This window comes from Sminthopsis crassicaudata, chromosome 1 (genome assembly GCF_048593235.1).
Source record: "Sminthopsis crassicaudata isolate SCR6 chromosome 1, ASM4859323v1, whole genome shotgun sequence".
NCBI classification, from domain to species: Eukaryota; Metazoa; Chordata; class Mammalia; order Dasyuromorphia; family Dasyuridae; genus Sminthopsis; species Sminthopsis crassicaudata.
In genome coordinates, this window is record NC_133617.1 from 447181467 (window position 1) to 447197224 (window position 15758).

Consider the following 15758-nt stretch of genomic DNA (forward strand, 5'->3'; position numbering starts at 1 on the left):
TTTAGCAGCCATTTTTTGAGGTCTAGCCCTAGCTTCCATTTATCATCAATGCCCATCTCCTCTTAGACCCTCCTATTACCTAAAAGATTCCTAAGCACCTCCTGTGTTACAGGGACTTTGGACAGTTGGCTGTGGAGCTATTGGACCAGTCCTATAAGCAGGATGAGCAGCTGGCAATGAAACTGCTGACCTACGAGCTGAAGAATTGGAGTAATGCCACATGCCTGCAGCTTGCAGTGGCTGCCAAACACCGAGACTTCATTGCTCACACCTGCAGCCAGATGCTGCTCACAGATATGTGGATGGGCCGGCTCCGAATGAGAAAGAATTCAGGTCTCAAGGTCAGAACAGCCTAAAATGAACTATGGGTAAAGTGGGATTAGAGAATGATTTTAGATTTTATGAGTCTAATCTAACATAGGACTCCTTGCTATAGAAGGCATACATGCTTGAGGGAAAGCCATTCTCTAGGTTCAGTGACAAAGAGAGTCTCTTTCCTTGGAATGATGTATTCTGTATCATCTAACCTCTCGTTGCTCATGACAAGGCCTAATGCCTAATTTCTTTGGCAGAAAGAAAACCTGAAATTTTCTAAACTCTACTGAAAGCAGAGGAGAACTAGGAAGGGAAGGAAGGAAAAAATGTCAGGAAAGGGGCAAAGAAATAAAAGACAGCAAAGCATAATAACCCCTACAACTTTAGAATCTGGGATTATTCCAGCATGACTAAACTGAAGCTTATCTCTCTGTTGTCCATGAAACTGAATTTGCTAAGCAAAGTCAATTTTTTAACATATATTTAACACTAACTACATGGGAAAAAAACTGTAGATTTTAGTTCAAATATCAATTTTTCAATTTACTGTATAAATATTAATTCAAGCAAATTACTTCCTTTCCCTGTGCCTCAGTTTCTTCCTCTGTAAAATGAAGGGATCAGATAAAGTTAATCCCAGCTTTAAAATTCTTTGTGTACATTTCCTATGTATGATACATAAAGCTAGCTATACTTATAGTAAAAACCAGTTTCTTCTAGCATGCTTAAGTGCAATTTAAGGAAACAAACTTGCTTGTTGTTTTCAACAACTGTCACCCCAAACCACCTAAGAGAGATACACTTGCATAGTCAAAAATTGGTAAGCAGATATGTGTCTTTTATCTTTTCCAGTAGTGTTAGAATGCTCTTTGATAACAATACTATTAGCTATTATAATTACTTCATTTACTCCATCTTAGAACTGAAAAGGACTTTAGAAATCATGGAATCCAACATCTTTTTTTTTTTTTTTTTTTTTTTTTTTTTTTTAACAAATAACAAATACTGAGGCCCAGAGAAGTGAAGTGAACTTTTCTATGAAATTTGTGTGATGAATGCAACAATGCTATCCTCTGAGAGCAGAAACTGTTTGACTTTTGTCTTTATATCTTTTATGCCTAACATATAATATAGTATACATTTAATAAATGATTGCTGACTGATTGAATGATGGTTAGAATGGGGTTGTTCTCAGCTTCACTTCTGTCCAGGCCAAGCACATGTTCATTTTTACTTTTCTACCCAAAGGGAATGATTCATATTTGCTTATTGGTGAAATTGTTTTCAGTTTTCCCACCAAAATGAAAAGTTTTATCCTCACTTGCATGACACTCCCCTACTGAGAATGCAAATGATTCCCTTAGTATCAGAATGGTTAGTCATTCACATTTCCATCTACACACATACAACAGGAAGCATTATTTCCTCTGACACTATTTCCTATTTCCTCTGACACTAAGTAACTAGCACCATCTTAATCTGTTAAATGTGATTATTATTATTATCATTATCATTGCTTTAGGTAATTCTGGGAATTCTACTTCCTCCTTCAATTCTCAGCTTGGAGTTCAAGAACAAAGATGATATGCCTTATATGTCTCAAGCCCATGAGATCCACCTCCAAGAGAAGGAGCCCGAGGAATCAGAGAAGACTGTGAAGGAAAAAGATGAAGAGGACATGGAATTAACAGTAAGAAAAGGAGCATAAGTTTGGTCTATTGTGGTATGAAATGACTGTTCTTTGTGACTACAGAGGAAAATCTTCAAGCCTGGGGAAAGGGCTGTTGCCTAAACTTCTAAGGTCTGATGCTTGTAATTAATTAGACATTAGAATTAGAAGTTTGGGACACTTTCCTTCTAGACATCAAAAGAAAACCTGATGCTGTAGTATATTAAGGGATCACCTAACCAGGGAGGAGTAGACAAAAATGATAGATTTGTCAGAGTCCCTAAATTCAAATCCTGATTCTTTCACTTATTAGCTGAGTGACTTGGATAAGAAATTCTCTCATCTTTCCCCATTTCCTCACTTATAAAGTGAGGGAGTCAAATTAAATGACCTCTAATGTCCTTCCTGGTCAGAAACTTTTTAATGAGGATGAAGGGCACAAGAAAAAGAATGAAATTCAAGAACATAGCATCCCCAAGTTTTCTAAATATACCACACTGGGGAATTATGAGGTAAGGAAATAACTCCAATCAGAGAAATAGTCTAAGTTTGGGAAGCTCCTAACACCATTTAACTTCATTCAGTAGATACTCCTTTACCAATCAGAGCCTTAGTCTTCATCTTTTAGGGGGATTCAGGTTCTCAAATACAGGACTAATAGAATTTTGTGGTTTCTGTGTTGATTTTTATTAGCTTTTCTTAAGCGCAATTAACCTTGCACAAATGTTTGATGCTGCGGGTAGATCAGGTAGCTGGAGAGGGGACAGCCTTCTACAACACTCATTCTGATAGCGTGGATTTTATCCAAGGGTTAAAAATATTATCCTGAAGGCTCTCTTTGTATCTTTGGAGAGACTGAGCAAGAACCACAAAAACTCCTATAATTCCCTATCCCATCAAGTGAAGTGGTATAATTGCCCAAAAGGTATTTCTCATGTATGGGAGGAGGTGAAAGAAAGTACACAGGTACTACTCTGTAAAATGGAATAATAATAATAATACCTATTTCACAGAGCTGTCTTGAAAATCAAATGATATTCCTCTGGACTCAATGGCTGAAAAGGAATTGAGAGGCCATCTAATTCAACCTCATTATAAATATGGGAAAATTGAGGAAGTTGATTAAGTAACTTGCCTAAGGTCACACAGATAGTATGCATCTGAATGAACTTCATTCTGCTGACTCCAGAGCTTTTCTACTATGGCACACTGATTTCTGCTGGAAGTCCACTGACTTGGTAACTTCCCTCTGTTGATTAACCACTAATAACTTCTGACACATTGGTAGAGGTTTTATTAAGTCCAATAAATTCATAGAGAAGTAGTATGGGAATATGGATAGAAAGCTGACCTTAGAAAGAATTAATTTTAAGTCAGTCCATCTGCTAAGCACTAGGAATAAGGAGCTTACAATCTAATGTGGGAAATACATGTAAACAAATAAATATAAACAAGCTATATACAGAATAAATGGAAAATAAGTAACAGAAGTGTTCTAGAAATAAAGACTTCAGTAAAAAATAGGATTTTAGTAGGGACTTAAAGATGGTCATGTAAACCAGTAAGTGGAAATGAAGGAAAACATTTGAAACATGGAGGGAGGACAGCAGGAAAAAATGACCAGAGCTGAGAAGTGGAACAGCTAAGATACCAATGTTACTGGATCAAAGATTATATGGGGAGGAGTAAGATAGGAAGGGGCTAGGTCATAAAGAGCTTTGAATTCCAAACACAGCATTTTATGTTTATTCCTGGAAGCAATAGGGAACCTGAAGTTTATTGAGCAGCGCAGTGGCATGAATGCCCCTGTGCTTTAGAAAAATCACTTTAGTAACTGAATAAAGGAAGAAGTGGAGGGGGGAAAGACTTGAGGCAGGCTATTGCAGTTATCAAGGGATGAAGTGATATGGGCCTACATTAAAGTGGTAATAGTATGATAAAAGAGAAAAGGACATATCAAAGAAAGGCCTTGACTACTGACTGGATCAAGGGGAAGGAGGTAGGGAGGTGAAAATTAGTGAGGAATCTAGGATTACTCTCAGACCAGAGGAACTTTGAGGACAGTGTTGTCCTCAACAATAGTAGGGAAGAAGGGATGATAATAAGGGGAAAGATAATATATTCTGTTTTAGACATATTTAGCATAAGATCTCTGTTGGACATCTAGTTCCAAGATATGTGAAAGACTATTATCCTGTCTTTGACATATTAGCTGCAAGAACCTAGGCAAGTTAATTAACTTCCCAGTGGCACCCCTTCCCCTCCAACTCTCGAAGTCATGTTACCTTGTCAAGTAGTAAGTAGTTATTTCTGTCTTGGAAATTTCCACCAGTGAAGTCATAGGTCTGGACCAAAAGAGGGAAAAAAGTACATTTGAAAGACCATGTAACAAAGAGAATAGAATACAGATCTCAGAAAAAAACTTAGGAATAAGTTCTATCTCATGATATACCCGACTTGTGGGACTTTGAACAAGAGTTTCAATAATCCTCAAATCAAAAATTATAGATGAGTTGCTGATCTTCACTGGTAAAGGCAGGTTCCCTAGGCTAATGAAACACACACACACACACATACACACACACACACACATGCACACACACACACACACATACTGTGTGTGTGCTATGCATGCATATATCTATATATGATATTTTCATTTATATAATGCTTACTACATGCCAGAAACTTGCATTAAGTGCTTTATAAGATTTATTTCCTCAGCATCTGAGAGGTAGATGCTCTTGTCATCCCATCTTGCAGATGAGAAAAGTTAAGTGACTTGCCTAGGGTTGGTAAACATGTAAGGCTGGATTTGAACTTGGATATTCCTGACTTCATTCAGGTGGTAGTGAGTTTATTACTTCTGTCAGCCCAGGCTCCTGCTGTGATTCAAACTGGACCAAAGGGCCTAAAAGGTTTCATCAAACTTTTGAGATTTTATACTTTTAAGCAAAAAGGTTTCCACTAAACCACTTCCTGGTGATAGGAACTCTCTGTGTTGATATGATGTAGAATATATGAAGAAATATAGGGCAGCTAGGTGGCTTAGTAAATATAGTAAGCCAGGAGTCAGGAAAACATCTTCTTGGGGTTATTTAAGCAAAGACACCAGAGTGGTTTATCATGTCCTTCTCCAAATGATTTTATAGATAAGAAAACTGAAGCAAACTGGGTTAAGTGACTTGCCCAGGGCCACATATCTAGGAAATATCAGACTGGTTTGGAACTCAGGAAAATGAGTCTTCCTGACTCTAGACTCAGCCATAAATCTACCGTGCCACTATCTACCCAAACGCTATATAAATATTAGTTATTAGAATTATCATCATCATTTCAAATCTTGCTCCCAGACACCATCTATAAGACAAGTAACCTATCTTTTCTCAACCTCCATATCTTCATCTATAAAATGGGGGGGAGGGTGATAGTAGCTCAAATACGTCACAGGGTTGTTTTGAGAATCAAATAAGACAAGACAGAGAAAGTGTTTTGTAAACCTGAGATCACTATACAAATATTAGCTATTATTATTCCACTTAAATTCTGTTGCTTCCACAGTACTGATTTATATTTATATTGAGATGAATTTTTCGCACTAAAAGATGTGAATAGAAAAAATTAGATCATGTCCCAAAGTGACAGGAAATATATAGTTAGCTTATCAGTAACAACTTCCTTCTAGTTCCATATTACAAAGGATTTATTTATATTTAGGTTTTCAACTAAAATATCTTGTCAAGGACTTTTCCCCCTTTCTTCTAAAATTATATCAGTACATGAAGGATGTGGAACTTCTTCCAGAGATGCAGATTATAATTAGTAACTAGCACTTAAACAAAGCTTTGGGCAGCTAGATGGCACTGGCCTGAAGTCAGGCCTGGAGACAGGTGGATTCATCTTCCCAAATTCAGATCTGACCTCAGACTCTTAATTGTTCTGTGACCTAGGTAAACCATTTAGCCCTGGTTGCCTAAATTTCCTAATCTGTAATATGTGTGTGTGTGTGTGTGTGTGTGTGTGTGTGTGTGTGTGTGTGTGTGTGTGTATAGCAAACCAATCTAGTATCTGCCAAGAAAACCCCAAATAGAATCAAGAAGAGTTAGAAATAACTGAAAAATAACTGAACAACACATATAGCTTTAGGGTTTGTGAAGCAAGACTGCTTCACATATATGTATGTGAACATATACATATATGTTTTGATCCTCACAACTACCCTGTGAGCTAGGTATTGTTATCCTTACTTCATAGATGAGGAAACTAAAGCTGAGCATGGTAACTGACTTGTCCTAGTCATAGAGCTATTAAGTGTCTGAAATGGGATTTAATGTTAAGGTCTCCTTAACTTCCAATATTATCCTCATATGTTGACTTAACTCCTAGCAATGAACCTAGTTAGGTTAATATTTAATTGGAAAAAGAGTTCATTATCAGGTCAGTATTTGATGTCTTTCCAACCTGTAGAGCATGCCTGAGGCTATACTCCAATAGTCTGGCCTTTAAGAATCCCAGAGTTATCTTAATCAATCCCTCAAGAAGCATTTATTCCACTGTGAGTCACCAGAACAAGACTCTAGTGCAGAATTAGAAATAAAAATATAACCAGATTAAGTTATTTAATATTAACAATTTATGAGAAGGCATTTTATGTTCACCCACTAATATAACTTAGTTTCAAAACAAGTTTAGTTGTCCAAGAACTTCGTGGTAACTCACATTTTTATAGCACGTTACAAATGTCATAATTTACATTATCTCATTTGATGACTAGGGGAAAAAATTATTCTTTGTTCCATGAGGGACATAATATAAAAATTTTCATCTTCATTTTGAAGAAACAGAAACAAAAAGGTGAAAAATCTTTCCCAGTTATAAAGTGACAGTACTGGGACCCAACTGACATCTTCAGGGTAGGATGACCTTTTGGTACCACCATGCTTCCTTTCCATATGTATATATTAAGTTTTCACTCTAGATTAAATTCTTCTCTCTTTGGAACATCCATGTCTATCCTACTGGGAAAGTCACATTTATACTTTTCACTTCTTTTTTTGTATTATCTACCTCATGAGGCTGTGTTCAGGACCAAAGAATATATATTTTTTCCTATTCATCCAATGAGACTTTGAGTCTTTTAAATACTCTTTCTAAAAATATTCATTTCCTTCTTTCCCACTGCCCTCTGCAGAAAAAGAAACACAGAAATATAAATTGTTAAAGGTAGATTAATAAAATCAAGGATTTCTAACATATATTCAGACCTTGTTACTTTTGTATGCTACAATACTTTTGTGATTTCATGTTTCTCCTGTGCAATACTCACCTGTAAGTGAAGATTCAAGTTCCATCTTGGATACTTATTATCCCCATGGCCTGGACAAAGTCATTTTCTTTTTCATGAATCTCAGTTTCCCACATCTATAAAATGAAAGGGAGAGAGAGGTTGGACTTGATCACCTCTAATCTCTGTTTTCTAAAGAATTTGTACCAGCATAGTATAATATTATCTGGTAGGTTCTGTTTAAATACACAAATATGTGTGTGTGTGTATATATATATATATATATATATATATATATATATATATATATATTCCAGACTTATACACATATACACATGCATATATTTACATTTCCTGAGAGATGCTAACAATATTTATAAAGTGTTTTAAAGTTTGCAAAGTACATTACATAAATATTCTCATCTGAACCTCAGAACAGCCCTATAAGGCATGTACTGTAAGTATTTTTATCCCCACTTTACAGAAAGAGAAAACAGATTCAAAGAAGTTGAGAGTTCCTTCTTGTTCAGAATCTCACAAATAGAAAATATCAGAGGATGAAGTTGATCAGTGGGTTTCCTAATTTCAAGTTCAACATTTAGTAATGATAAAAGAAAGCTTCCATTGACCCTATAGTAACAACCCAAGCATTGATGTGGACTGGCATATGATGTCATCATCTTTAAATGTTGCCTTTTATTATGACTAAGAAATATTTCCACCTGTTGAGAAGGGTGGTAAAGGGTTCTCTTTAATGAATAATCAAAAATCTACAGCAGTATCACTTTCATTGTAGGCAATGCTGGGTCGAAGCAATGGAGAGTCATCAAGGAAGAAGGATGAAGAAGAAGTTCAGAGCAGGCACAGATTAATCCCCCTTGGAAGAAAAATATATGAATTCTACAATGCACCTATTGTGAAGTTTTGGTTCTACACTGTAAGCATCTTTCTAATTTTTTTTAAATTATGGTAGTCACGAAAAGTCACTTTAAAGGAATACATGTCTCACTAATAATGCATAGGCCAGAAATATAGCAATGAAAACCAAGAATGAAATTTTTAAACTCCTTTCCAAGGGTTGAATTAAATTAAGAGAGATTCATATGACTAGTTTCTTTGGTTTACATTTCTGCTGGCTTATTAAAAATGAGAATTATTACAAAGTTCAACAGTAATTATTAGAACTTGGATTTGAACCCCGGTTTCCCATGATTCCAAATCTAGTATTCTTTCAACTAAAGCACATTGCCTGCCATAGAATGCTCTCTCTTGTTAACATCCCTCCAGGAACCCCACTAGTTCCTTTACAGGTTTGATTCAATGAAGCTTTTTCCAATTTCCTTAGTCATCAATGCTCTCTTCTCTCCCCCACAATACAAAATTCCTTGATTTTTATTTTATATTTGTATTACCTTTAGTTCTCTCTCCATGTTGTCATTTTCTCCTATCTAAACTTCTTGGGAAGGGATGTTTTCATTTTTGTTTTTCTATCAACATCATTACTGTCTATGCAGATCAAGCTTCCTTCTGGACTTTTTAGGATGGAATAAACATCAATTGTGACAGTATAAAAGAAAAAAGGAGAAAAGAATGAGACTAGAGGGAGTGGCCTGAAAAATTATGAAAATGATTGGTGGAGTGAAATGAATGGATTTATATATAAAGTTACTAAGCAAATTAATTTGGTTATAGTGATTTTCAATATTAAGTATTTAAAAACATTGGTGTTTTGTTTTGTTTTTTAAGGATAGATGGAAAGGATAGAATTTCAATAGGTAAAGAAGAAGGGGAAAAGTGCAGAGATAGGAAAGAAAGTCTTGGAGCCATCTATCCACTTTGGCTAAAACACAGAGTAAATAGAGTGATAGAAGAAAAGAACAGAAAGGTAAATTGGCACTAGATCATGGAAGACCTTGAATGCCAAGTATTTGGAAATCTGCTGTATAATCCATCAGAAACAATTGAATATTTTTAATCGTAACCACATTCAGGAGAAAGATTAGTCTGGTAGCAATGTGAGAAAGAAGGAGATTGAGTAATAATGATAGAGAACCAGAAAAAGAATCCAAAAAGTTTGTGGGTCATTAAAGCAAATATAATTCTGAAGTTTTCATAACTAAATCCAAAAAATATGAGAAAGAGAAGAGACTAAGATGAAAAGAAAGGGAACACCCAATTTCTTTTCATCTTAGCCTCTTCTCTTTCTCATGTTTTTACTTTTCCTTATCTGCTTTCTAAAGATCACAGTTCTGTCCAACTAACTCCCTTCTCTCACTACCAAGAGACTCAAATATTCTCCACCTCAACTGGACAGTTCCTTTCTTCTCTTTAATTTACTCAAGGAAAAAAAGGTTTTTTTCATGTCATATTGGTAGCTAAAGGAAAGTAGATAAATTAACGCAGATTTACAAAACATAGAATTATTAATTTTCAGAATTTGAGAATCTAGCTGAAAGATATTACTTATATGATTAGAGAAAATCATTCTAGTTTCCTAGGTTATATCAGAAGCTATCTAACTAGTTTCTAGGCCTGTCCCTGCCATGTGACCAACTGCCATGTTGCTTCAACATAGCCCATGCCTCCAAACCAATTCTCCTAGCTTGTACAAGTTTGTTTTTGCTTCAAAAATGGAATCCTTTCTCCTTACCTCCCATTAACTTCTAGAGTCCCTGCTTCCAGTTACCATTAGTTCTCCACATTTTTTTTAAAGTTGGATAAAATACTATATGGGTCCAATTAAAATTTTAAGTTCTGCTGCTGGCATGAGCTACTTCTTCAGGATGAAATGATTCACAGCTCCTCTTCCTTCCCTGACATTTACTACCTATGTGACAATGGGTCAAAATTTACTTCATTTTTTATCTATGAAATGGGAATAGTGATAATTGAATTATCTATTTTTTCAGGGTTATTGGGTTGAAAGCACTTTTCAAACCTTAAAATACCATATAAATATTAGTTATTATTATTAATTATCATTTTCCCTTTAAGATCCACAAGAAAGTTCTTTGGTTATTCCTTACTCTTACTACAAGATTGGTGAATCTCCTTTTTGAGATATATCTCCCTGATGACGTTCTCTTTTTAAAAAACTTTTTAGTAAACACTATTTATTATTTTTTCCAATTAAAGATACTAAAAGCTAAAGAATGTTTTCAACATTCATTTTTATAAGATTTTGAATTCCAACTTTTTTTCCCACCCTCCTTTCTTCCCTATAATGGTAAGCAATGTGATACAGATTATACATCTGTAACCTATGATAAACCTATTTCTACATTAATCATGTTACAGAAGAAGAAACAGAACAAAAGGGAAAAGTCATAAAAAATAAGAAGGAAAAAATAATTTTTTCTATGGGTGTAGATAGCATTTTCCTTCATAAGTCCTTTGAAGTTGTCTTAAATCATTGTATTGCTGAGAAAAGCAAAGTTAATCATAATTGATCGTGCTTCTTGTTGTTACTGCATATAACGCTTTGGTTCTGCTTACTTCAAACAGCAACAGTTCATATAAGTCTTTTCAGGTTTTTCTTAAATCTCCTACTCTTCGTTTCTTATAGCATAATAGTATTTTATTATAGTCATATACCACAACTGGTATATGTTTACTACCCTAAACTCCCTAACCTCTACTCCCAATATTGCCCCCTATTCAACAGAAAGGTTAAATAAAGTAGATCCACATAGTGGCAAGCCTGACTCTTTGTATATGGTCTATCTGATGACATTTTTGTACCACTTTTTTGTAATTCCTAATTGGTAATATGTTCCAGTCACAATTCACACACCCACCATTCTTCTCTCCATTTTACTTTGGCTAAATTGATAGTTTAATTCTTTGGGAATTATTGTATTTCAGGAATATATACAAGAAAATTCCTTTAAATGAATAATAACTGTATAATGTATCAATCAATCAATTATTGCACAAACATTTATTAAGTATTTATTATGTGTCAAAGCCATACTAAAACCTACCTCTCCTTAATAAGCTAATATTCTAATGGAAGAGATCACCCTGAGAGATAGACAAAAAAAAATTAAATAAAAGAGACAGAAGGAGAAAGGAAAAGAGAGAGGGAATTAAGAGAGAGATGAAGAGAGGGAAAGGGAAAGACAGAGACATACAAGATACATTCTGAGTAGATGAAAAGCATTCTTGGGGAGCAACACACTAGTGTTTAGGGACATTGGTAAAGGCCTTGTAAAGAAGGTGAGTTAGTAGAATTGGATTGTAGAGTTCATGGAAGAAAAGTCCAAGCAGAGTATGATAAGTTCCCTAAATATGGCCATAGATTGAAAAAAAAATCAAATTTTTTGAAGCTTAATGTAAAAAATAAGAGAGAAATGGCTACAAAATAACCCAAAAGAAATGATCTCCTTTTGTTAATCTAGTATAAACTTATAAAAGACTTGTTCTTGAAATGCTTTAAAAATACAATTTCTGTCCACTTTTCCTAGATTAAATACATTGTAGAATAATGCAATGGTATCGTGTTATTTTTAGATTCCTTTGTTTATAAAGTATTAAGAACATAGGAAAATTTGGAACCATAAAAAAAATTGGAAGCAGTAACAAGAATAAGATATAGACTTTTTAAAATAGCATGTTCAGTTAGCTTTGGGGATGATGAGATATCATTTTTCCCTTTAGTTGCACAATCCATAGATTTCCTTCAGGTTACTGATAGTAGATCAAACTAAGAACGAAAAACAGGACAGTGGTTTTCTGATCCACAAAAATGGCCTAATTAGGCAACCTCTTCATTTTAAACCACTTATATTTACAATATGAAGGCAGACCTTGGAGTGGTGAGATCAACAATCTCAGAGTGCTTGCCTACATGACAGGCTAGGTGGTCTATAAAACATTGTAGAGACAAGATGTTTTTTTTCATCTCATTCAAATGAGGTGCAATGAGATACATGATCTGTGTATTAAGGTGTCAGAGGAAAAATAGGTTGGAGGGAAAATTATTCTATCCTGTACCTAAATTAGGGAAAAGATAAAAGAATAGCTTATTTTATTGCTCTGTTCTTCTCTTTGTCAATCTCTCAGAAATATGCTTACTACTTTTCTCAAGACTCTGGAAAGTACAATGTGACTTGTTTTTCTGGTAGGAAGGGGCAGACTCACTCAAAAGAAATCTTTAATCTCTCTGATTCTTGTTACCAAGTTGGATGTAGGAGCCAGTTAGGTCTCTTTTTGGTTTAAAGAGGGAAAAAGGCATAAATCCAATTGGCTGCTCTATTTTCCTGTACTGAGCCAATTTGCCTGTATTTAGCTGGGAAGGGTCCAGATTCAAAGCTGGAAATAGCACCAGGATGCAGAGCCACACATTGTGTATTTTCATTTCTATGACAAATGGTTTCCTTTCACTGACAAACAAAATTTACATCTTTCCTCCAACTAGTGGAAAAAGATAGCCAGAGTAGGATCAGTAGCTGGCAAAAACCCTGGCCTGAAGAAACCCAAATTCTAAGTAGTTCGTTGTGACCTTGATGTTGCATATTAAATAATTTCAAAATTATACATGTGGCAGGTGAAAGAAAAAACAAAAATACAAATGAAAGGAAACCTCTACATGACTCCTGCTGATTATAGAGAGAGTCATATGGTCATATTGCTGCTTACAACTTTTATGAGACCTATGGATACAGAAGAGAGAGAATTAGCAGTTAAAACACACAAGATCAGATTAAACTTCCATGAAGCCCCCACAAACCTATTTCTGAAACAGGATTTTTTCCAGACAGTGATAACTGAAACTGGATATATTGGAAAGCTCTCTAATTACAAGTTAGGTACAAATTATGCTTCAGAAACTTAGATAAGTGAGAAACTTAGATGTGACCCTGGCTAAGTCACTTAAACTACCTGAGAATCAATTGCCTCATTTATAAAAATAAGGGGTTGGATTAGATGGCCTTTGAGTTTTCTTCTAGACCAAAGATTATTCCAAAACTGAAATAAGTGAAGTTGAGGATAGGAAATTTGTCAAAAGAATGGAAGTAAGTTGGGGAATGTGACTTGTGGAATCTGATGATTGATAGGTTGTACTAATGTATATGAGGAGTCAAAGAAGTCAAATGAGGTCTTGAGAAAAGAAACAGTCTCAAGAAGATGAATTGAAGCTACAGATTAAGAGAGGTGAATTAAGATTAAGAAGGAAAATAATGGTTTGGAAAGCAACATCTACACTGACATTTTGAAGCAAGACGAGATTGGCATGGAAATAAGGGAGGTTAACATAACAGAGAAAGAAATCAATGAGTTAGAACTAAATATCTCATCAGGCATGACTCATGGTTGATTTTTAATTTAGGCAGTTATTCCTACTCAATTAAATATGCATTTATTTAGAATATATATATATATATATATATATATATATATATATATATATATATATATATATATATATATATATATGTATATATATATATATCCAGCACTATACTAGGCATTGGGGATACAAAGGCAAAAGTGAAACAGTCCCTGACCTTAAGTATCTTACATTCTATAAAAAAAAAAAAAATTGAGACTCTATTTGATCCTGGCCAAAAGGGGAATAGCTCTATCATTCTATAATCATGGATTGGAGAGTTAGTAGGAACCTCAGAAGTCATCTAGTCCAATTCTCTCATTTTTTAAACGAACAAACTGAGGTTTAAGTGACTTACCAAAGATAATAGAGATGAGAGGAAGGACAGGATTTGATTCCAGGTGCTTTGCACCCCATCCAAATCCACTTCTCTTTTCACTGTGCCATGATGCTTCCTAAAATAAATACAAAGTAACTGAAATAAGAACTCAAGGAAGCACTTAATTTATTTAGTGCTTACTATATGTAAGTGATTGTATTAGTTGTTGGGTATGTAAAGACCAAAAATCCCTCAAAATAATCTGTTAGAGGCAAGGTTTAAGTACATACTCACAAACCAAAGAAATTCATAATCTAATTATTCATATTGGTAAATAGGCCCTTCCCCCCCCCAAAATGGAGACAATTTCTAAATAATATCATATGGATATGTTTAAATAACGAAATGAACATCACCAAGTCCCTCAAAGGCTTCAACAGTTTCAGTGGAAGTCTTTATCTTCCTTTGCTAGCATCACATTGGGAGTAAACTGTAAGCCTAGACAATACATCTCTTCTTCTGGAAGTAGTCCAAAATAATATCCTCATATGAAACATCATTATTGGAATGTTGGAGGCAACTCTAAAACCAGAATTCTAAGTACCTAGTTCTGTCATTTATTCAGGCTTGATGTTGGGGTGAAATAAGGTATTTAATACATATCAAAGGGAAGTTTACTTTACCCTAAAAGAGCAAGGTTATACAACAAGTATACTAAGCTTCTCTGGACAAAGCCCTGAAAATGTGTCTAGTTAAAAGGACAAAATAAAATAAAGAACATGAGACTCCTGCAGTCTCATATCCAACAGGTCTAACAACTCCACCTGGTTGGGATTTTTATGTATTTGATGACCAGGAAGCTATATCAAGGGAGCCAGGTCGATTAAATCCTGGGGCAGCTTTTTCTCCTTTTAGGGAAAACTAATATTTAAGGATTAGAGGAGGAGGAATAATCTGGACCCTCCATTTTGAGGGTGGGGGAGGTAGCTTAATCAATAGAAAAATAGTAAAATCATCCAAGAACACTCAGGGGAAAAACCAACCAATTAGAAGGTCAAACTATTTCAGAGTGGATCTGTTTCATTTTCAGCTTTTAGAACTTATTTAGGATAGCTATCCAGCTGGCATTTTAGAATTTTAAAGAAGACTTACTTATTAATTTTTCATAGTATGATTGGTTTATAATAAAAATCATACAAATTTAAATCAGGAGATTATTTATAGTTTATTCATCCCCTGGACTAATCACTTAACAGTTTTTCAATTCATCAATTCACTGGAATCTTTTCCTCAAAAAATGCCTTGATTCCCAAAATATATACTGAATTGACTCTAATTTATAAGAAATCAAGCCATTCTCCAATTGATAAATGGTCAAAGGATATGAACAGACAATTCTCAGATGAAGAAATTGAAACTATTTCTAGCCATATGAAAAGATGCTCCAAGTCATTATTAATCAGAAAAATGCAAATTAAGACAATTCTGAGATACCACTACACACCTGTTAGATTGGCTAGAATGACAGGGAAAGAAAATGCAGAATGTTGGAGGGGATGTGAGAAAACTGGAACACTGATACATTGTTGGTGGAATTGTGAATACATCCAGCCATTCCGGAGAACGATTTGGAACTAAGCTCAAAAAGTTATCAAACTGTGCATACCCTTTGATCCAGCAGTGTTACTCCTGGGCTTATATCCCAAAGAGATCTTTAAGAAGAGAAAGGGACCTGTATGTGCCAAAATGTTTGTAATGGCCACAAACTGAAAACTGAGTGGATGCTCATCAATTGGAGAATGGCTCAATAAATTGTGATATATGAATATTATGGAATATT

The 15758-nt window shown here is 34.8% G+C and overlaps 1 protein-coding gene and 1 long non-coding RNA gene across 4 annotated transcripts in view; one reads left to right on the plus strand and one right to left on the minus strand.

Annotated features, from left to right (window-relative positions):
• The window catches only part of TRPM3 (transient receptor potential cation channel subfamily M member 3), a 603878-nt gene that overhangs the window by 511543 nt on the left and 76577 nt on the right, over positions 1 to 15758 (plus strand). For both annotated transcript variants that reach the window (XM_074280710.1, XM_074280711.1), the window contains exons 16-18: positions 113 to 341; positions 1838 to 2005; positions 8065 to 8205. In XM_074280710.1, the coding sequence (XP_074136811.1) occupies positions 113 to 341; positions 1838 to 2005; positions 8065 to 8205 (538 nt within the window). The remainder of the gene's footprint in view (positions 1 to 112; positions 342 to 1837; positions 2006 to 8064; positions 8206 to 15758) is intronic.
• Positions 1 to 15758, minus strand: part of LOC141550264 (uncharacterized) — a 201983-nt gene that overhangs the window by 125675 nt on the left and 60550 nt on the right. For both annotated transcript variants that reach the window (XR_012484559.1, XR_012484558.1), the window contains exons 2-4: positions 13958 to 14054; positions 7311 to 7405; positions 4270 to 4329 (exon numbers count right to left, since the gene is read on the minus strand). This is a non-coding gene — a long non-coding RNA (uncharacterized LOC141550264). The remainder of the gene's footprint in view (positions 1 to 4269; positions 4330 to 7310; positions 7406 to 13957; positions 14055 to 15758) is intronic.